Raw genomic sequence first — 24,020 nt, forward strand, 5'->3', positions numbered from 1 at the left:
AATCGTCATGTGGTATTTATGTGTATTATCCCGGGAAGAAATACCATGTTTTGTGTGAATCAAAAATCGATGAATACGAAGATAATATTATCATAAGATATCCAACAATAGATTAGAATTATTGACAGCAACAACAACAACTAAAAAACATACGCTCCTGTTAATTGAATTTTTAAATTTAATTTTTACAAGAAAGGTGAGGTAAAAAATGTGATTTTTTCCATGAACATGACGTCATGCATGTTCATGGAAAAAAAATAACGCATATATCAAAAATATTTACTGCATGTATCAAAAAGTATCTGCATAGAAAAAACAAAAATTCGTCGAAAAAAAATCACCCATCTCAAAATCTTGCAATTGAGAAACTGAGAAGGCTGGCGGTCAACAAAACTAAGCATCAGACCTAACTTAAATTTCTGTAAATGATTTGTTGAGCTATATGCTATGAATTTGTAAAGAAAAAAAATCAAGAAATTTTGATTTCAAAATTTTAATTGTTATCCTATATTTTCATTCAGAGCTCTTCTTCGTAAGGAGGTTTATATTGCCTAAAAATGGTCATGACCATCAAGCCCTCTTGAATTGGATTTAAAAAAATTAATTTATCTTCAAATCACGCCCTCTTAAATTGGAATAACACTTTTTTGATTTATCTTCAAACAAATAATAATGTTTCCGTCGACCAAATGGCAATACATCAATAGCTCCATGAAAATCATTCTAAAATCATTAATTTCATCGAAAATCAAACTACATGTACCTACGATTAGGGATATGATAGTAGTATATCGTTTTACTTCATTGTTAATAATCAAATGTCAAATGGCTTCGAGAATATCAGGATAAATGCTTGCTCGATAAATTCTTCTTAATTCTGTAGTCTATATAATTATACATGTGTATCGCTTGCTGTTGCTCTGTTCGATGCTCTATCGAATGCAATATATTTGTTAGCTACACTTTGCGCGAAAACTCACAAGTTTTCTAATCTCGTTAAGATTATTTTTTATATATATCCACGAGTCAAACTGATGTAGGACACATACCTCCATATCTCTGTCCGACATCTTAATGTAAATATCTTGTTGCCAAGTTAACGGAAATAAATCAAGATTCTGAACTTTTCCAATTTAGTGCAATAAACCGCCAGTAAGGTAGCTTTGTAACCTTTTGCTGTAGAAAATTATTCGCGATAAAATCATTTTCCAAACCATTTTTTCAAACCATTGCTAGGATTTTAGTTGAGCTTCAAAAATAATCAACGTATAACACAGCATGCGGGATGTATACTATGTTGTACATAGGGGTGTATGCTTTCGAAGCGGCACAAAGGAGATCAATCAACGATTTTTGTCAAAATTTTTAACTTTTGGACTTTCTTAGCCGGTCAGAATGTGTTTACAGAATTATAATTATATAAACACCTTTGATTCCAACGTACACGTTCTATTTTTCCAAGCACCTTAACACAATATCGACGGTCAGAGGGAATTTGACCACCAACTCAAAATGTAGATTATTGACCTACTTTTTTAAATAAGAAAATTAGCATTACAATCAAAAGTCTATTGCATACAGTAGATAGTTTTTCATTATTATCAGTGGGTTTGTTTTCTTTCCAAGTAAATGCCATACTTAACTAAAATCGAGTACAGCGATTCTTTTTCATTCTCTCAATTTTGTAAGACTTCAATGTCCCCTGGTGGAAAGCAATTTCAGTTCCAGCATAGAAAAGTATTCTTCATACTCTCATCAATTGTATAGTTCAGCCTTTTTGCAAGAATGAAAGATCATCTGTTGCAACTGTTTTCCACTGATGTAATACATGGTTTGGGGTCTACTTTTCAGACAACGTCTTATTGACCTGTAGGCCACCTCGCTCACCTGATTGAAATAAACCAATTCAATAACTGCATGTTGTATTAAAACAGTACTCGGTTAAATTTTAAAAAAATCACTCGGCTCTAATCAAAAAAGTTTTGTCAAATATCATTAGATAGAACTTTACAATTAAACATCTGCTCTTCCTAGAACCGTTCATAAAACTGATAAACTGCATTACATTCAGCTCTCTTTTAAATAAATAAATTATGACAATCTTAAAAATTAAAAGAATATCTTTTAATAACTGTAGGCAAGTAAGCAAGTAGGCAAAATAACTCTTATTTCCAACTATCGTACTTCGTCTCTAATTTGATATTCAAGTTATCTATCTTGCAATTGAAAACCAAGTATTCTGGAATTAACGTCAGGTGCCTTTAGAAACAACAGGTTAAAAGGGAGAATTTTAGAGAGTCTAACCTCTGATACGGTTGGAGTAGGTCTTAAGCTACCGGTCAGATTTCGAACAGTTAATGATGTAATTCTATCATTAACGACCTACTTATATGATTATATATAATTATATAATTATATATAATATAGATATTATATTAATATCATCTACGTCAAAATTCACGTCTACTAATGAAATTTAAAAAAACCCGCAAAATAATTAATGATAATTACTATTATTGTTGACACTTAAGGACATAATTTTTATTGCATATGAGGATGAACTTCAACAACCAGTAAAGTTACAGTTATATGGTACTACATGTATTTTAAATTTTGCATGTACATATTATGTACCTCTTCATACATGGAATTGTTTCATTAATGGTTGAAAGCCATCCATTAGGCAACACTATCCACTATCACTAATGCAAAACATGTATAAGAATATATCATTCTTGGTGAATGCTGTACCTTTTAAAAGAATTGTTTTTTCATTCTAAATTATCTATGATCTCATATTTTCTTAGCCAAGGCTATCCACGTGACCTAATGCAATATAAAGATATGAAGATTTATCATATTATGTCAACAATGCCCTTATTATTATATATTTTATCATCATAGGTCAACAGTGTACTTATCATTGCCTACTTTGTTAATAATCCATCTAATACAATACTCTCAGCTAACAAAGAAATCGAAAGAGGGGTTCAATCAATGGTTCGAGTCCAGCAACTAACAAAAAAGAAATTATGATAACATTAAAGGTCAACAAATGAATGTACTTCATTTTTTTGAACTTTTATTTCATAGTTGATATGAACATGCAACTTGACCATAAGTTTATATATATAATTTTGAAACTGCGTCAATAATGGATGCCTTGGTAGTACGTGAACGAAAGAAATTATACCATTAATGATTATGATACTGTCCACAAACTATATGTCATTAGAGGATGGTGTTTCATTAGAGGTTATTGTGCTTAAAGGAAACACAGAAACCATACATTTACCTGCATACGGCGTGTCCTTTATTGAGTAATAAAGACCCTTCCTAAAGAACTTATTTGTATAATTTCGAGAAAATCGAAGGAAGTGAAACTATGCCTAATGTCCTATCACCTAAACTTCGTCCTTCTGCTAAAACTATGCGCTCAATTTATGACGCTTTAAGCGCAAAAAGCCAAAAGATGAAGACGAGGCTTTGACCGACACCAACTCCGGCCCAGTTCTGAATGCACCTAAGGTTCTTTTCACAAATGTTGAGATGTCGCTTCTATCTAAAGGTCTCAATTTCAGCCAAACACCGCATGAGGTCGATGACAAAAAGGTAAGAGAGGTCACGAGAGCATTTTTCGAAGGCTAAGATAAAAGGAAGAATTCTCGCAAAAAGACCCCAGCAAAGATCACGCAGATAAACCTTCTTCGTCCTTGCAAAACTTAAAGGAACATAAGTTGTACCAACCAAAAAGTACCTAGGAACCGGCACCTGGCACATCTGGAGAACACTTGAGTCTGAAATTGATGCTGTTCAGTAAGACATTGAGAAGCGTCTTACCAACCAATTGCAAAATGTCGTACCTGAAAATATGATGAAAGAAGAAATATCTGCTTTAGAAGGTTAAAAAACAGGGACGACATAGTCAGTAGAACAGCAGACAAAGGATCCACTGTGACAATGGTTGTCCAAGACAAACAAGCTTGTCTAACTTTTATTGCCAAACAGCTTGCAATCAACGTAAGTGTAACGCAAGGAACACGTTAGTTCTCACAACGTCATTCGTGCAAGTCAAATCGAACGGTTATTTTACGGGTTTCTTGAGTGAAGCGCAACTGCAGCGTACGTTTTCAGATCAGGCCCCGGGGCCATAAAACTTAGACGAGCTTACTTTTGATCTAAGTCTCACTTTTACAAAAGGAACATTTAGTGGAAAAGTGAGACTTAGATCAAAAGTGAGCTCGTTTAAGTTTTATGGCCCCGGGGCCAGATCTCACTAGGAAACTTGGTGGTTGCAACAGTGCATACCCAACACCAAACAATAACTGCGTGCTTGCGGGTAGCGTCCTTCCATAAACATAAGATGCACTTACGTGTCTCGCAAGACTTTCATTAAAATCCACCCGTATACAATCCGTAGGAACATGTAAGACCAGTTGTGATTCAGAACTTAATTATTAGTTTATAGGTGCTGAACAAGCAATTTTTTGAAAGTTTAAGGTAGATCAGGCCCCGGGGCCATAAAACTTAGACGAACTCACATTTGATCTCAGTCTCACTTTTACAAAAGAAATATATAGTGGAAAAGTGAGACTGAGATCAAAAGTGAGCTCGTCTAAGTTTTATGGCACCAGGGCCTGATGGTTAATTTGTTGACCACCCAGCCTCCTTAATGTTCCGGGAAGTTACAATTGGAGGGAATTTAATTGGGTTTCTTATAAAAAAATAAACGTATGGTAAGACAATTTTCTTTCGAAATCAACAAACTGGCCCAAGGTAATGTTAATTTCCCAAAGGAAAATCATCGATGGAAATATAAAAAAAATTTCATTACTAATCGGCAATTTGTTTTTCAAATAAGAAGATCCACTTATTTTTCAGTGTTTTCGGAAAGTGCGTTTCGTAACTTAAGTAATAATTTAAGAATTGCGTAATCAATTTGATTAACGTGTATCAAATTTCAAAGACGGCCAAGGACTTTAAAACTGTTTTAATGGACATCACGTCCTGACAGTATACTAATTAAATGTTATCAAAGCCAAGTGGTTGCGTAATCTTGGTTATGTTTAGGAGTTGAATTCTGCGACAAAACCTTCACGTGTTTTTTTTATAGTATTTTTTGTTGTTCTTCACATACAGCTAAAGAGGACTGGACGTTCATGGCCATTTTTATACTTATCAATCTCCTCTAGAAGAATAGCTTTGTATAAAGATAAAGCAAAATGGTTAAATTTCAAAGATAATGATACTTTTAACAAAAACCATCTACAAAAAACTGCAACACACCCCAAGAGGGTAAATTATGATAGGTCTTAGCGCAAAAATTAAACAGAGGATTTTACATAAAACTATCAGGTAAGTATGATACTACTAATTTTCGTGAGTATAATAAGATTTGTTCGTAAACAGAGTACTTTTTCCATATCGAAAACATTGATTATCAACTTTGGAAAATTGTTTTCAAATTGATCTTAAAGTCAGAAAAGAGTTGGTAGACTGATTTTTTAAAATGAATGAATTGTAAATGGTGTTCCTTTTTTAACTGTAACATTTTTATAAGCAGAGTTATGCGATGTGGAATTTTACTTTCAATTGAATATTTTGTCAATCCTATCCAGAAGATACGTAAAGTGTAACTCTGGAATTGGTAGACTTTGATTTTTAAAATGAATGAATTGTAAATGGTGTTCCTTTTTTAATTGTAACATTTTTATAAGCAGAGTTATGCGATGTGGAATCTTACTTTCAATTGAATGTTTTGTCAACCCTATTTAGAGGATACTCTAAAGTGTAACATTTAATAGTTATTCAAAATGTGACAACATTCAAAGATCTAACATTGTCAAGGAATAGTATCATGTGCTAACTTATACTCTGAATTAGATTTTTGTGAAAACATTCTGAAAGATTTCAGAGAAATTTTCCATCTTTTATTGTACGAAATACGGAAAAAAATTTATTTCTAAACATTCTACATTTATTTCGTCTTGTTGAACTAGTCTATTTATCAAATCAGCAATAACAGAATAATAGTCTTCTTTTTTTCGAATTTATTTTTGGCGTTTCATATTTATAGGTTTATGACAGCCTTATTTCAGTACATTTTTTTCTAGATTTGTTCTGAAATATAGCTTCTGTATGCAAGTAAATTATGAAACGTCAAGAACTCAAAGAAAAAGAAGACTATTATTATTCTCTGCTTTGGTGATTAGGTAAGCTAAACTGTTCGAAACTGTTTTGAAAACATTATTTACCTTTCGTATCTAATATCTTAAAATATCATAAAATTTTGAAAACTTCTTTGAAATCTAGAAGAAAGTCAAAGCAGAAACCGAATTTCATTGAATCGATTACATGTTTGTATCGACTGATAATTTTTCAGGCCAATCTTATATCTTTAAATGACACTTATAAAACTTTGACGACAAAAAAGCCACATCAAATTACATGTACATTACACATATTACTATTAAAATTCTTTTCTGATATTCTGGTTTTGATTATGAAAACGTTTTAATAAATTAAAGTTTTAATGGCCATATGAGATGATTATCAATATTTTCAAAATGGAAAAAGTACTCACGAAAACAACTTCTTACAGTAGGATAAGATGTGTAGTAACTTTGGTTTGTAATTTGTTAAAATATCGTTCTTTATATAGCAGGGTTCTCGGTAGGTTGAGATCTCGCCACTTTACACAAAACATATATCATAATTACTATAGGAAATGCTTTAAACATCTTTACAACAGAGGGTGTGCCAATAGAAAGTACTGAAGATTCCTACATAAATGCGAGGAATTCTGTTCAAAATCATGAGAAGCACATCTCACAGATTTTAAAATCTCGCTTTTATCACTTATTAGGTCACTTTGCCTATTAAATGTGTTTCTCTGATATTTCTTTGCAAATCATAACAATAAACATTAAAAGCTCAGAGCCCTTGCTCCATCACAGACCATGGCCGACACCTATCTCTAGCCAGGGAGAGAAAGCGAGAGATAGAGGGGAGGAATAGAGAGAGATATTAATACATATTGTTGGTAATTATTTGACAGCAAAGATTGCATAAAGTCAATAATTTTATTAAGTTTAAAATTTTTAACAAACACATATTGAAAATACGTGATTACATTTGATTATTCAAAGCCAAGAAGTAGCATGTGGATATTGTTGAACATGTAGTCTTGTCGTAGATTTAAATAGACTGTATTCATACATGTAAAAACAAGTAGAATAATGGATAAACTCGTAGGAAATTATATAGTAAATCGAATGAATTCCAAAACATCAATATATTTTTAAGGGGTTGTGAATAAAAAAAATAGAATGTCAAATCTTTCTGAGCTCATTTGGTTTTTTTTTTACTTTCAAAAGGAAAGGCTCAAGGCAAAATGAATTCTCTTCAATAATTAAACCTTGGTTATCACATGAAAAACGTACTCACTGCTTCTATTATATTAGAACGTACCCCCCCCCCCTCCTTAGACAATGGGGTATTTAAATATGTTGATATAAGGCTTCATAGGCACTAGTTTTCAAATGTGAGTATAGAAATGAAAGATCAGACATGATTTTCCATATTTATTTAATTAATTCTGAAAAATAATTGAAATGAGTTTCCAAAGAACAATTCAAAATGATATGTATTTTCAATACGCTTTGTACACATTGAAACTTGTAGAAGCCCACAATGCCTTGCAACTCATTTACCTGATTGGTTTGTCAATAAAAGTAAACAGATAGCAAATATTGTATGCAAATATGTCGATGTCTCAAAATCTAGTTAAATCTTGTTAAATTTCAATTAGATTGAGTACGCATGAATTTTTGATCATGAATTTTGTCTTCGATGTGCACATATTTTGGGTGATTGTTTATTTTATTGGGTCGAATTATCAATAAAGACTTCAGGTAATAATGATCAATAATGATATTTTGTTGCATGGTGCTTAGAATAAGACCCGTTAACTTCATTTTTCTACATATTTCTATGTTAAACTTGAAATCCAGTTTTTGTCCGGGCGTCGTGGTGGGTTTTACAATTTAAAATCTAGTACACCATCTTGGATTGCTTGCAAAGTGTAATATCACAAATTCTGTAATAGTGTAGTTCTTTATCAGAAGATTTTAAACATTATTATACAGTACCGCTCAGACCCAACCAAACAAAAAAAAGAACCTAGCTAATCCCTGGGTTACTGGTGAAGGTATTTCTAAAAACTAAATCTATTGTCCTTTCTTGATCTATTAATACCTTGCATGCAAGATTAAACGTTCAAGAAAAATTAACACAAGGCAAACGAAACCCGAAATAGCGATTGTTTTGAGTTTTGATTCCTCTCTTATGTATTTCATATGATAGGAGTGATTACCTAGTAAGAAGACAAAATTTTTTTGGACGGTATCAGTTAAAACGATGACGGGCCCAGTGCTGCAGTTGTGATTTGGTCCTGCCGGACCGCCTCGTGGCTGACATATTGGTCCACGGGTCCGTTGTTTTGTTTCGCATCGCCTCGAAGCTTTGTTAAAGAAGGGGTGGCATATTGCTTTGCTGCTGTCTGTCGGTCGGTCTGTCAGTCGGTCGGTCCACCAAAAGTTTCCGTTCATTTTTTTTTCGCAGAGGATGAACATATTGGAATGACATTTGGTATACAGGTTTATCATGATAATATCTAGGTCAGGTTCGATATTGGATACGATCGAGCCATTTTCGACAGAGTTATGGCCCTTGGACGTAGAAACATTCCAGTTATTTACAGCATTTTCTTCGCAGAGAATGAACATATTGAAATGAAATTTGGTATACAATTTATCAGGATAATATCTACGTCAAGCTCGATATTGGGTACGATCAAGCAGTTTTCGACAGAGTTATGGCCCTTGGACGTAGAAAAATTCCAGTTATTTGCAGTTTCTGCTCATTTTCTTCGCATATGGTTCACACATTGATATGAAATTTGGTATACACTATTACAGGTTTATCTAAATAATATTTAGTCTAAAATCAAGTTTGATTTTGGGTATGATTTTCGACAGAGTTATATTCCTTGGACTTGGAAAAATTCCAGTTATTTGCAGTTTACGTTCATTTTCTTTGTGGATGTTTCCAAGGGAGGGGGGCATAAGTGTTTCACAAACATCTCTTGTTTAAATATGAGCGGTGCGGCAACGCACTTTGAAAAATAAGAAGGTCCCTTACCCCTCATTTTCCATTCCAAAACATATGATATTAAGTAACTTTGGGTGAACATTTAGGATCGGAGAAATGTGCTCTGTATAAGAACATGCAGTGTTGAAAAAACGAGCTGGCAGAACAATAATAATTTTTCCATTGGTATGTTAAAGAATCTGTGTGTAACTTTGGGTGAACATTTAGGATCGGAGAAAGAAATGTGCACTGTATTAGAACATGCAGTGTTGAAAAAACGAGCTGGCAGAACAATTATAATTTTTCCAATGGTATGTTAAAGAATCTGTGTGTTTCAAAATTAACCCTCTTTTCGTATTCTAATCAAATAAATCACTTCAATAAAAGAATATTAACATTTACGAACATTAAGTAATTATAAACTTAGAAACAAGCGTTAGGATGTGGGTTAATTTTCTCGCACTGATATTCGTTCGGGCATAGCCCAATATACCAGATAAGAGGTAAGTTTGCTGCATACTCTAAAAAAAGGAGGAAAATGAGTTGTTAAGCGATGAAGTTTACGTCATGTTTGGATAATTGAAACGTCCCAAATTTTTTTTGGTGTAAATTGTCGATATTGTTTTATGAGAAAAGAAAAAAATTCTCATATAGAAACTGTTTATCAAGCGTTAGCTGAGAATGCAATGAGTTTTTTTTTTTAAATATATCATATTAAGCTAAACAAGGTAAAAACCAACATTTATTTTATATAAAACTATCAACTATTTTCACTAAACCATGAACATTTTTTTCAAAGTTCGTTAATATCGACGATATCAACGAACTTTGAATAAAACATATATTTTTTTTTTCAAAGTGCGTTGACTTGGTTCCAAAATTCACGCTCTTTGAAAATTGTTTTTCAAAGTACGTAATTTTTTAAATGCGTTGTAACAGAGCGGCATGATCTTAATCTTTGAAAACAATTAACATGACGTCCGGCCATCTTATTTTTGCAGATTGACTATATATATGAAGAATCAGTTTCACTTTTGTCTAGAGGCTTGATTATAAGCGCAATGTACATCAAATTCATGGTTTCAAAAACGCTTGACTACGAACAAGCATGAACAAGTTGTCGGCCCTGCACAGGAACTAAAAGCATTTATGAAAATACGGTGATAAAAGCAATTATTTTACCCCATGAAGCACTGCACACGCTCAGCTTACCTTATGCATTTTAAGATTGCAGAAAATATCGACGTATTTCAATGCAACGACATACATGTACATGTATCATTGACAATGAAGCAACGATTCATGTATTTTTGAGAAATGTTAAAAAATAACTGAATTTCAGCTTTCCGTTACATTTTGATTTTATAATAAAATCTTCAGTTTTTTTCAAAATCAAGTCATGCGAAGTTTTATCCTTACTTTATCGTTCCATTAGAAAAAATAAAGTTCGTCTTACAATTTCTTTTATCAAAACAGTGCCATATTGTCAACTTTGTTTATAAAAAGTATGGTAGATATCGAAATAAAGAAAAACATCTTTGAAAAGCTAAAATTCTGCAATATCCATGGTCAATTTTATTTAAGGAATGAATTCAATATTTATTTGTTTTATACGATATAAAATGGTTTGGGGCACTTTACGTTTTATAAACCGCGAAGCGAGCTCTAAGAACCAGTGTGTGCGGGAAAAAGAACGAGCAAAACCTACAGTTCATCAAACAAAATTGCTCTCCATTGTTTTCACCCGTGGTGCTATGCCAAAAATGGCTGATTAATTTTTTTTTTACTCTTCATTGTAGATAAAAACGGTTATTTGACCTTTAAAATGACGCAAAATTGTACAAAATTCAAACGTAAAGTCAGGCGTATTGATACGTTTTTGACGTTAATCTTACTATGACGTAGGCAACATTCTTTATACGATATAAAATAATTTTTTAGCCAATCAGAAAGCGCGTTACAACCAGAATTAGATTATTGATTTTTTAAGAAAAACTTTTAAACTGTCGTTGTTTTATGAAATTTGAGGAAAAAAAGTCACAGATCTCTGAATTTTGTCCATTAATGACTAGTGAAATACTTTTAAAATGCATACAATCTCTTGTATCGGGATCACTTTTTCATGATTTATTATAGAAGCTCAATAAATTGATTCATTTTCTATAGTTCCTTTAAGGTCAAAATATAGAGAATATTTTATGTTTCTACAGGTTTATGAAATTTAGGTTATTTATTCTTTCAATGATATTTCATAACAATAGCTTTATTTGGTAGGATGTATCATGGTTTTTGTTTTTTGAAAACACAACGAAAAAATCATGTTTTTAATTGTCAATTTGCATACGAAATAAGCAACAGCTTTGTTTATTTTTGACTGATGAAATAAATCTAAAATGCCTACAATCTCTCCTAAAACGATAACAAACAAAATCTTGACCTGTTCTTTAAGATTATGTTAAATTTAATATAGGTATCGGGATTACTTTTTTACGATTTAATAAAAATGTCAAGAAGCTGTTTCCATTACGACAAAATTTCTATAACGTCCTTCAGTACGACAAAAAAATAAATAAATAAAAACATCAATTTTGACGTCACATTGGTTTATCTATCAAAAAGACACTTTGGAATCATTTTCTAGATCTTGACCTTTAAGTTAAGATCTAGTAAATAAAAGGTGCATACAGGTTTATGAAATTTAAGACATGAATTCGTTTAATAATGCTTTATAACAATGGTTTTCTTTGAAAGGGTGGCTAAAATTTATCAACGAGTAGGTATCTTTCATTTACTAGATCTTGACCTTTAGATTAAGTGAGTGATTCCAGTGTGTCCTTTTCTTGTAATAAACGACTTTTAAGGAATTATGTAGAAATGAAACAATTTCTTGACATTCAATTTGAAATTATTGGAAAAGTAATTCTGAAACCAATTTTTAACTTGACATCATTCTAAACAGGAAGCCAAGAGTTTAATTCCGTTTTGAAGAGACTGTAGGCATTCTAGGTATATTTCCTCAGTCAAAAATTGACAAAATTCTTGACAATTGTTCCTTATTTGCTTCATATTTAATTGAAAATGGCAGTTTAAAACATGAGTTTCCTTAAAGGACATATCGCATGTTTTTCAATTTTCGGAATTTTTTAAATAAAATCATTCTATACTCATTATAAATCAAGTTTATTAACGTTTTCATAAAATATCCTGCCTAATTCGTGAGTATTTACCAAATATTAAAGCCCCGGTACACCTATTAAATAAAGCTACTGATATGAAGCATTATCAAAAGAGTTTATATCTTAAATTTCATATAATGTACTTGTAGCTACCATTTATTTACTAGATCTTGACCTTAATTAACGCAAACCTTTTTTGGTTAGAAAAGCTCACCTGTGCCGTCTGAATTTAAAACAGCTAAGATCTCCTTAACATAATGTACTTGTATACAAAGATTTATTTATTGCATGAAAATCGATATCAGCTTGTAATGTTAATAATACTACTTCCCACATGTATTTAATATGTATTAGGATTTCAGTAATAAGGATAATTTATGATAATGTTCTCTTCTATGAATACCGCTATGTTTAATAAATCTGAGCCCGGATGCAGTATATATATTAACCGTTACACCGTTCCAGCTAGTCATCATAACAAAGCTCTTTTGTGCCATATAAAACATGTCGAGCAACCGAGCCCATGGTTGTATTCAAACGTCTGACGTCACTAAATGTATAAATTCCTCTGTGGAATCGTATGTATAAGTGCATTCCATAATTCTGCAGCCAGTTAAAGTTTCTTTGATATATAAGTGGCAGCTGGCCGTAATGTGGTCGAATGAAAGTTCCATTCTCCACATGCAATAATTGTGGATATTTTCTTGACAGTTCACGTGGTAAAATGGTAGAATGATAAGCCCATTGGGCACTGTTGTATGTTTTATACCCGTTTAGCCAATGTGAAATAAAGGTTGCATTTGGCGATGATAGTATCAGTCCATTTGCTAGATTGCTGTTCAGTTCGTGACTGAGGGTAAATGTGAAATTCATGAGATTATCAAAAGGTCGTAGAATGATTTCGTCAGTATCTAGATAAATCCCTCCATATTCTGGAAAAGAAGAAAAAAACATGTTTTGTAGAATAGGGGAATTGAATAAAGGGATAACAAGATCGATTATATCATTATAATGATCTTTGTAGTTTGCATGGCATTTTCTGCATTAAATTTTATGTAAATAAATGTACAAATGACTGTGTATGTGAGAACAATAATAAATGGCACAAAAGCTACGTGTTAAAGAGGCTATAATATAATTTAAAAAGTCGTATTTCATATTTTCTCCCTCTGTGTTGTAATTTACACGCAATAAACTATAGTTTATCATGTAGAGACAGCATTTAAAACGGTAGTTTAAAGTGGTTTTTTTCTTTTAGAAGTTTAGAAATTGGTGTATATTGACCCAAAATTCTTACTCTTTGGATTAATTTTCATATTTTTCCTAAATTGCAGTTCTGTCAACCCAAAAGTTTAGTTCTGTAACTACGTTTTATAATTATGTTGGATAGTTCCAGAGTCAATACTTCATGATGCAGGCGATCCATACTTATATTCGAGATTGGGGCAAGTGTTTATGCGCATGCGTAGTGAGACATCATTTTATACACAGGAGAACTCAGATATCTATTTAAAAAATTCTTTTACTTCCGACATTTTTTCCAACTGGGATAAATTTAAACCTTAATAGCACTAAAGCAATAAATGGAAATATTTTGCGTCCCTAAACTTTATAGATGAAATATAGTTTTAGATAGACAGCTAAATACATATGTAAATACTCTCGTTAAAAATAAATACACTCTTATTGATATACGATGTTCTTCTCGGCCTGTATAAAAGTGATAACTAAGTATAGATACTTATTTTTTTTTTTAAATTGTAAACATTTTAGTGCAGTTTGTGGGTTTTTTTTCTTCTTGACTGGCACGTTTTTAGGATATAAACGATTTAGATGATAAAAAGCGGGATTTGCTTCAGAGATATTTAGGTGGACTTGTTATATTTCAAACCGAGTTTTCCGTATTAAAAAAAATCCGGTTATTAAGCTGGCGGGCGGAAGGCTGCCTATGTGGTATTATTAGAGATGAACATATTCAAAGATTTTGATTTTAATAATTCATACGGAAAATACCAGTTGTTGAATTAATTTGTCATTTTATTTGCTGATGTTGCCGATAGGATACCCCTTTTGTCCGGATAACTCATCCTCCAACATTTTTCAAAAGATGTTTTTTATTTTACAGATCAGTTTTTTAGATATTTTAAAGATGTTCATATTTACTTGTGTGTTATTTTCTGAGGAAACGTGAGAAATATACAAGCTGTTGATTTCTTAACAAAGTGTTGCATAAGAATTGAGTTACTCATTTGGCCGAATAACTCCTCCTTCCATTTACAATTGATTCAATTACTTGCCTTATGCAGTTCTTTTGTACAGATATGCAAGATGTGTATATATTGATTGTACATGTATTTTGTATTTGTGAAATGCCAGCTATTACAGGTAGCAATTTTACCCATTATATTGCACATAAGGTACAAATTTGTGCATAATTTGTTTCTTGCAGTTTTTATTATATGAAGTTTTTTTGCAGTTCTATGGTACAGATATGCACAATAGAGATAAGCATCATACTTTGATTTTTGATAAGTATGAAAAAATCTGAAACGAAATTATGACCATGATTAATTCGGGTCGCGATCGGCTTTACATGTAGGTAGTGTAACATTTTACAATCAATCCCGGGTTGACAAATGGATTACGAATACTGTTCCCACAAAAGAAAACCCAGTTTGCTGTCACATTGGCAATTTACCCATTGTTACGTTCTAGGTTATATCTATTACACGACCGTATATTGTCATTGTCTTTGCACCTAGAATAGAAGGATTGATTTATACGGTCGGAGGTGATCAAATCCAATAATGCCCGAATGTATTTGATCACCTCATAATATTCAAAGAATGATTCCTTTTATCTTATATTTATATGTTTTTTAGTAATTGTACGATTTAATATTTTAAAATAGTAATAGATCAGATGTATCTGACTATGCATTACAAAATTGATTCGTGGTATTAATACAGACAAATACAAAATTGGAAAATGTAAATGGATGCATATGAAATAATCTACCTTGCACGATAAAAAGCCTGGCCACATCCGCCTTGTGTTCAATTCGACCAATGGTTTTATTATGTATGGTCGATGGGGGATTCATTTTAACATGAATGACATTGTTTGCGATGGCCACTATGTATTTCCAGTACAATCCTAAAGGTTCATCGCCATGGACCAGAAGGAGGCATGGTTTTATATATCTTAAAGAGCTTATGAAACTTAGAAAATGATAAAAGTTCATCTCCCTTTTTAAGAACCACACGTAATGGACAATGCTTGGTACAGCGTTGATAGTTGAGCAATAGTCACTTATCAATTTTTTCAGACATTTTGATTTGAATGGGACGTGGAACAGTGTCCTATTTGCAACGAGTGACCACGATACCCTTTCCTCCAACTTGGAGCAAGATGCATTGACATCTACTTTGGTTGTTGGGATGTCCGCAAGGTTTAACTCCTTACAATGTACACCACATTGAAATGTCCAGGTCCTTGTGTCTGGAATAGTTTGACACATGTTCAGTTTGTTGTATGGGACTATGTATTTTGCGAATAAGGTGCTGTCTGATATTTTCTCAGCTAAAATGGCGGCCTTCATTATCTCTACTAAGGAAAATATATATTATATTATAACTATATCGAAACGAATCTAGATGAAAATTTTCAAAAATTGGTTTTAATTGAACATTTTGGGGTTTTTTTGAGAATCTTACAAAAATATGCATTAATCTCTCCTGCACATGAGTAATAAATCTGTCCTGTGGTTTTAAAATGAAAAAGGTATGATTTACGCAAATCGCTTGCAAAAACTATTGTTTAAAAAGCGATTTGTTATATTGCTTAGAAAATCTTTTATTTTTAAGTTGTTAACGTTTGTACATTTATATGTAAATGATTTTTTGCAAAATGACAATATTTAGAAAGCAGCATTTGTATTTCGTTCAGCTGATTGCAGAATTCCTGAACATTTGACATTTTGGAACGGTATGGCTGTATAGCGTTATTATTAGCTTTGGTTTGCTTTTTCCGATAGCATAACGATCATTATCAGTTTTTGAAAAATCTAGTACCACTTCATCACTTCAACTTTGTTTCATTTGAATCTATTGATACTGACTTTGATGAAAGTCAATATAATATTGTTTTATAGAAATATGGTAAAATAAACTGAAGATGGGCAATACATCAATAATACAAATTAAATTGTGAAGGTCCCTGCTAGGGCGTTATCTGTTTCTTACATGTATTAAATTACAACAAATATTGATAAATGCATACCATTGCTAACATCCATGTCTATTAGAGGTTTAACAGCTGTCATTTATTCAATAAGAATGCATTATTATCTTTATGTATGCGTGGTTTTATTGTTTAGATTGACGTGTGAACAAAAAATTATCAATTTTCTTTTCAGTTGATTACTTAAGTAACAGAAAGGCGTAAATCGGCGTTTCATCTAGAATATTGAATAATGTAACCCAAACCGGAATAAATGGTGTCAAAATTATTATTTTTTTTTTTGTTGTTTCCTTTTCAATTCAAAAGAGTTTTACATCATGACATCCTAAGGTAAATGGCAACATCTCTAACTTTATACGTGCTTTAAAACTTATATAATGTGAAGTTTATTTTCAAGACAACATGACAAGATGTAATAATCTTAACCTTGTTTTTAGTGTTCTTATTTTTTTTAAACTGTCCTTCCCCCTTTAAGTAATAAGCAGAACTGTATTGTTGACAAACGATTCTGATACACGAACGATCACGCACAATACACGGACGATCACTAACTTGCTGAATTTTCATGATACACGAACAATAACGATAAAACACGCAAACGAACGATCCTACACCATTTACCACGCAAAATCAAAATAATTTTTTAAGATTAGAATTAAGAAAACGCATTGCTTCCCTTTTATTTTGATATGCTTGTGTTTTATTGAAAAGCGGAATGAACATTACCCATCCATTGTTTTATTTTAACAAGTAATGATCTTATATACCAATTAAATTGTTTTGTGTCCACAAAAATAGTAACTTCTATCATAAGTAAAAGAAAATAAGAGCAAAAGAAACGAAGATAATGCATAAACTACACGAAATTATTTACATACGAGTTAATGTTAATATAATCCGTTTCTATTACGTACGATTTAATTATGAGAGATACAAGTTACCTTGTTCCAAAGAATTTCGATTTTACACATTGAATTGATTGAATTCTATTTTTGTAAATCTAATTCTTAAAGCGCCTGAATAGATTTTTGTTCTAATGAATGTTTATACAAGAGAGAGGAACGCGTATCGTATTTTCATTTTAAAGAAAAGTTACGGAATAACTGTTAAGTTTTGAACGAGGGATGGGCAAGCTTGACCGCTTTCATTCAAAGTGTCTTACTTGCTAAAATTATTTAAGTTATGTTTCAAGATAGCACGGATGCTTGATAAAACATTCTGATTACAAAGCCCTGACATTCCGAAAAAAAAGTTACAAAACGATAAAAACACACGATAGCGCACGGTAAAAAACGCAAACCAATTCTCCTGACACGCACGACCCCGCACGTTACACGAACGATCACCCACGGTACACGAACTATTTAACACGATTGGCTTGTCAACAATAACGTTGTTACCACTAACGTCTAAAACAGAAATGTAGTATGTATTTTGCTACTTTCTTTTTTAGCAAATATTCTTGGTAAAATTGTAGTGTGTTGTTACATTTGTACAATATCTACACGTTTGCCTTAGAATCATTTGAACAGGAGCTTGGACTTTGGGCAGTTGTGCCAAACAGCAATGTGAGCTAGGCCTGTCTATTTCATTGCTGGTCACTTAGCCATGGCTCTTCAAAATCAACAATATTTGTCTGGCTTTTGAGCAAAGACTACGCAATCTGTGTATGTGTCACTTTAAACAAGCGTCAATTTAACTTGTTTTCATGAAAGAAAAATAAAGTTTCATCTAATCGAAAGTCCAAGGTCTCGTTAAAATGGTTCTATTTACAATTTTTCTATTGAATAAAAAATAGACTCAATTTACATATGACTTAAACATGGTATTAGTAGTAGACACATTTGTTAAAAGAATAATGAAGGGGTAAAAAAAAAAGAAAGCAATACAGACCTTCAGAGTTGTAACGGCTTGCTGGCCGTGCGTGTGCACTCTTCACTCTGTATCCAAGAAAATGATGGTCATTTGTAAAGTCAAGACGAATGATCAGAAAGAAAATGGTCATGATGATCAACACTAATGTTGAGAAAACCACCCGCAAATCCATGGCTTAATCTAGCAACCTGACAGTTCAGTGTGGTGTCTCGTCAGGGGAGTGAACGGTATAACTACTATGTCATTATTAATGTCTTCCGTTTTCAACAGAAGACATTGTACTGAATCTGTGGTTAAAGGGGCATGGTCACGATTTTGGTCAAATTCTATTTTTCTGTTTTTAATTATTTACCATTTACCATCCTGTAGCATTGTAAGCATTTAAATTGAAAAAATAATGTTTGATCAAAAAAGTGACATAGCCCCTTTTATTCTTTGTAAAGTCTTTCGTTGCCATATTAAACCTTCTCACTATTCTATTGTTTCTTCCAACGAAAGTCTCTTCTTCTTCATCATCTTCTTCTTTTTCTTATAATTAATAAAGAATTTATTATTTGAGTATTCCTTTTTAACGGAAGACCCTTTTGTTATTCTATTGTTTCTCTTTTTTCTTATATATTAATACTTTTTACTTAATTTTTCTGACATTTTTACCCTACATATCTCAAAAACAATTCATTGGATTTTGTCGAAATTTTCAGATATTATGTGACGGAGGCTTGACTCAAACCTTTTAAAGTTTACTTTAATCAAAGTACTGAAGAACTGACGGGAGTTGATTTTCTCGATGTTTATTTATTTTAAAATCAATGATATGTTATTTTGCATGACAAGAACATGTATACGTAGTTTGTAATTTGAATTACGCATATTTTTATAATATGAATTTTTGAATTTTTTCGACTAGAATGTCGAAAAACCTCCATATGAATCATGTTAAATAAAATTTAAAGATAAAATTAATTCAATCAAACTATGTATCAGTGGTAGAAATATTTCTCGAAAATTGTATGGATCCAAGCAATATTGAACTCTAGTCTCGTTCAACCAAACGCTCGGCTGCCACCGTAAATCTCCGACAAGGGTTTACGGAGACAGCCGAGCGTCGAGTTGAACGAGACTATATTGAACTCTGGCGTAGGAATACATACGACTACAAAAAATATTTAAATTGTTCGTACCATTTAAAATCTGACTATTTTTAAGGTATTTGTAAATAAGTTTCCTTGAAAAACAATGCTTTAGCATACATTACATCGAATTCACCAATAATTTTCAAGAACTAAGTCTTGTCAGGAGCAATGAATTGTGCTGAGGTCCAAACACTGTTTCACTTTCGGTTTGTCCGAGTGACTGCATAGGAGAGTTGATTAAAAATCAACTCCCAAAAATCATTTTTAGAAATTGATTTTGTTCAAACTTGTTTTTATATTATGAAATATTATCATAATGATGCATTTATTTAATTATATTGTTAAGATAACAAAAAATAAAATGCAATATATGCACATTTGTCTGTCCTAGACTCTAAAAGTCGTAAAACAAACCAGTATAAAAAGAAATATTAAACATTTATCTCTTTTTATGTTTACTCTATCGAATTCGGTAAGGCGATAAAAGTGTTAAAATTTATTAGAGATATCTCGAGCACAATTTCAGATTTTTCTTTAACTTTAAAATTTGCAAATTCATTATATTTATCAAGACTGTGAGCATGTGGTATTTTAATTCAACCCAAAAAGTTGCTTGAGATATTTTTAAAAAAATGTATGGGAATAGAAAATGAAAATTATAACGAAAATCGGAAACCCGCTTGGTAAACGTACAAACTTTGAACGAGTTACATGTAACTAAGATTTATAGGGAATGTGATGTCATAATCTTTTTATATAACGGCTGGCGTTGTTTTGTAAAAAGAAAGAAATACTTCGCAGTTAAGAACATGATCAGAATTTCATTGTCAAAGTAAAAAAAAAAGATTTATAGATATTTGTCAAAGTAAAAGACATTGATCCAAAATTTTGATTTGTCGTGTTTGAAGAGTAGACATCTGTTACTTTGCGCAGTCTAATGACGACGACCAACATAAAAACATAAAGACCCTTTCAAATTATTTAAATCTGTTTTGTCCGTATCATATTTTATGTACGTTGTTACTTCTACACGATGGTGCTTTAAGTCCATGTATGAGGCTAACTAATAGGCAATGTACTTTTTTCCCCGATCATTCAACGATCTTTCCATCTTTTTTAACGGGAAATCTGATACAAATCATGTTTACAAAATGCATGACGAGAGGTTTCGGCTTGATGAATCATGAAAATCAAAATTAATCTCAGGTTTAGCTCTAAGTTGAATGTAGCAGATGCTATCAATTGTTTATTTAACTTATTTAATTGAGTTGAAAATGAATAAAGAGATAGAAAAATTAGTTTGAAAAATAACTTTCACCTGTGTGTTTGGCCAATGCAAATAAAAAGTGCCACACACCTTATTTACATATAATAAACATACAAAAAGAATTTTGAGGTCTATATCTTATCACTCTATTACTTACATTCAAATTCCGTTTTATCATTAGATATGCAACTAAACCTTTGTAAACAATAAAAATAAAAAAATAGAAATTTACCAAAATCGTGACCATGCCCTTTAACGAAAATTGCTCTCTTAAGGAAATTACAAGTCTGTATGCTGCAACAAAACAGTAAATTTTAGAATTTATAAAAAGATGGTAAAATGAAGTAAACGTCATTTATATTTAGGGCCTTTCTGTTATATCGATCGCCAATCAAGCCAAGGGGAAGATAAAACTGTGCTCTGTAGTAATCTCTCTTTCACATGCACACATATGTTTTCTTATCTCCATGCATACGAGTTTGCAGAGGCGTTCAAGATATGCTGGTACCTTACCTGGAGTGTTAGGGCCCCCTGGCCAGTAATGTTAATTTGTATGAATGAATCATATATTTAAAATGTACAAAATATTATAAACGCAAAAGCATGGTACATATATACATGTACATACTTGTTACCCTGACTGAAATATGACAATTTTTTGGGTGAAAACATGATACGTGTATGCCGGATAAAGATATGTCCGTCAGCTACTCATTCATCATTTATACACCCTTAAGTTCTCAAATGTTTTCCTTTGAATTGACGTAACTTTGTGTCTTGGGTAGAATAAAATGGCAGCCTCGATATTTGCTCAAACCTTTGTGACGGAGAGGGAAAAAAGGTGTAAAATTGAACAGCAAAACATTATAAAAGAGCAAGGATGCAGCGAAGTTTCGTAGTCTTTTGTTCTTTTTTTAATTTGTATATTTTGTATCTTACAAATTATTAAAATTTATTAAAAGGTTTTGTTGTATCTGTTAACTCGGTAAAACGTCCTACGAAAATTGTTTTACATGTTAAATAAACTTTAATTTTCCTGATGCTCTTTTTAACATTGTTTTTGTTTCGGGATATTCAAATGTTAAATGTTTAATATTTTCTATCTGTTCCCAACATGTTACAGGTTTTTTTCAACATCTTTATTCCATTACAATTAAACTGATTGTGTAGAAGGTTATATTGATATCTGTTGACTATTTTGTTTCATAGTTACATTCTACTCTTTTTTTCTCTTAAATTCTGTGATCTTTAAATGTCTATAAATGCAACAACTAATCACTGCGTATGAATCTACATGTAATTTAAATAAGTAGTTCTCAAACAGTGATTTCTATGTTATCGGTTAAGAATATATATATATATTTCATAAATGTTGTCGAAACACCATGTTATAAAATTATTCAACAAAAAAGTTTTAAGAGCTATTTCTCATTGATAATATTTTTAAGCTCGTCGATCTCAATATACAACAGTCTATGTGATAACCAGTTTAAACCAGCTTTATAAAACAGCTGTTCTTGCTGTAACTTACTCCCTCCGTGATCTGCAATTTATATCGATTTATTTACGTAAATAATTGATTTCATCACTAAGGGAATGTAAATATAAGCATTAAATGATTTACTTTTGACGTCGTCATGTCAATAACTGCCGTCAGTTGAGCAGACAAGTTATCATAACTCGCTAACGTGCGTTATTCAATTTGTCTGCTCCCCTGACGTCATATGTCAATAACTGCCGTCAGTTGAGCAGACAAATTATAATAACGCGCTAACGTGCGTTATTCAATTTGTCTGCTCAACTGACCGCATTTATTGACACGACGACGTCAAAAATTAATCATTCAATGCTGTATTGTGTCTTTTTAAATTATAGAATTTTGTAATAGCAACCTGGTTTTTCAAGTTCAGGCTGTTGTATTTTTCCACAAAAAGGAAGTATAGCTTTTAAATACATGTATCAGTATTGTAAACATTGGAATAATATACATTCAACTTTCTAATAGTTTTTTTTTAATTCTTAAATTGATAATTCTCTTCAATATCATTTATATCTTGATTACCATCTGTTGTAAACATATCTTTAACATATATATGATACCACTTTTTATCCATTGATTTCGTGATATATGTAGTGATTTACATTTATTAAAACTTCAGAAATTTTCTTTGTAAAATTTTAGGATTTAAATAAACCAACAACATTTAAGTCATTTTGTTAAACAATACAAGTATGATATGGTTGAACAATGTCTACCACTTTCACATAATCACTCCCCACCTACGCAAAAATAACTTTTTTCACTTTCTAATTAATAGATCTTTCTCAGAAAATATGTCATTTTTTACATGTACTAAGTTCATGATTTTATATATAAAAAAAGAAAAGAATACACTTTTAGAATGTAACTTATTACCAATAATAATCAATGTGCTAAAGGTATTCTTCATGTAAATGTAGAACTATTCTTGAGCCCATCATAGCTGCTGTACATATATTTTTTTCTCCTCGTCTCTGTCCTTTAATCTGTTGTTAACTAGTCGATTTATCTTTGTATTCTCTATAAGTTAGTCAAATGTATAATGTAAATCTTTAAAATGTATACACTGCTACTATTATAAATATATATGTATATGTACCATGGTCTTTGATATAACGAGAACTAATATAGGCTATTTTTGCCAGCTGTTCGATCCATATCCATTTATATATCATACTCTGTGTATATTTCTGAATAAAATATTTTTTTAATCAAGGGAAGGGATTGGAGAGTTCGAGATCCTTCTCCACATAATTATGTTAAATGACACGTACATGATAGAATGACTGATTGGGAATTTGAGGTTTGCCGGAAATGCTGGAACTGTAGAAAAGATTGCATTATTCTACCGGTCTTAAGAAAAAGATTCACAACAATTCCAATGCCCCCCCCCCCAAAAAAATGTTTTTACAACCTTAGGACACGGTAAGTGATGTCCAAAAATTAGGACAAAGTTATGACGGTTCTTGAAGTTCCGAGAGCTTCGTGAAACAGACTTAAGACTAAGACGTATCCTAAGACGTACTTAGGACGCACCTCGGTCCTAGGATGGCTTCGTGACATGCGTGAACCTGAGCTTAAAACGACTTAAATCTATTATATACTTATACAAAAATTCTTTTATTGCATGTAAATTG

At 31.8% G+C, this 24,020-nt stretch overlaps 1 protein-coding gene across 1 annotated transcript; it reads right to left on the reverse strand.

Moving 5' to 3' along the window:
• Nucleotides 1-12,722: 12,722 nt before the first annotated feature.
• On the reverse strand, nucleotides 12,723-18,654 carry LOC128163076 (uncharacterized). The gene is made up of 3 exons (XM_052826547.1): nucleotides 18,462-18,654; nucleotides 15,345-15,932; nucleotides 12,723-13,258 (listed from the first exon to the last, which is right to left on the reverse strand). Exons 1-3 carry the CDS (start codon nucleotides 18,613-18,615, stop codon nucleotides 12,792-12,794), a joined length of 1,209 nt encoding a protein of 402 aa, XP_052682507.1. The 5' UTR covers nucleotides 18,616-18,654; the 3' UTR covers nucleotides 12,723-12,791.
• Between the last annotated feature and the right edge of the window lie 5,366 nt (nucleotides 18,655-24,020).

The sequence above is a fragment of the Crassostrea angulata genome, chromosome 9, assembly GCF_025612915.1.
Source record: "Crassostrea angulata isolate pt1a10 chromosome 9, ASM2561291v2, whole genome shotgun sequence".
In the NCBI taxonomy this organism is placed as follows: domain Eukaryota; kingdom Metazoa; phylum Mollusca; class Bivalvia; order Ostreida; family Ostreidae; genus Magallana; species Magallana angulata.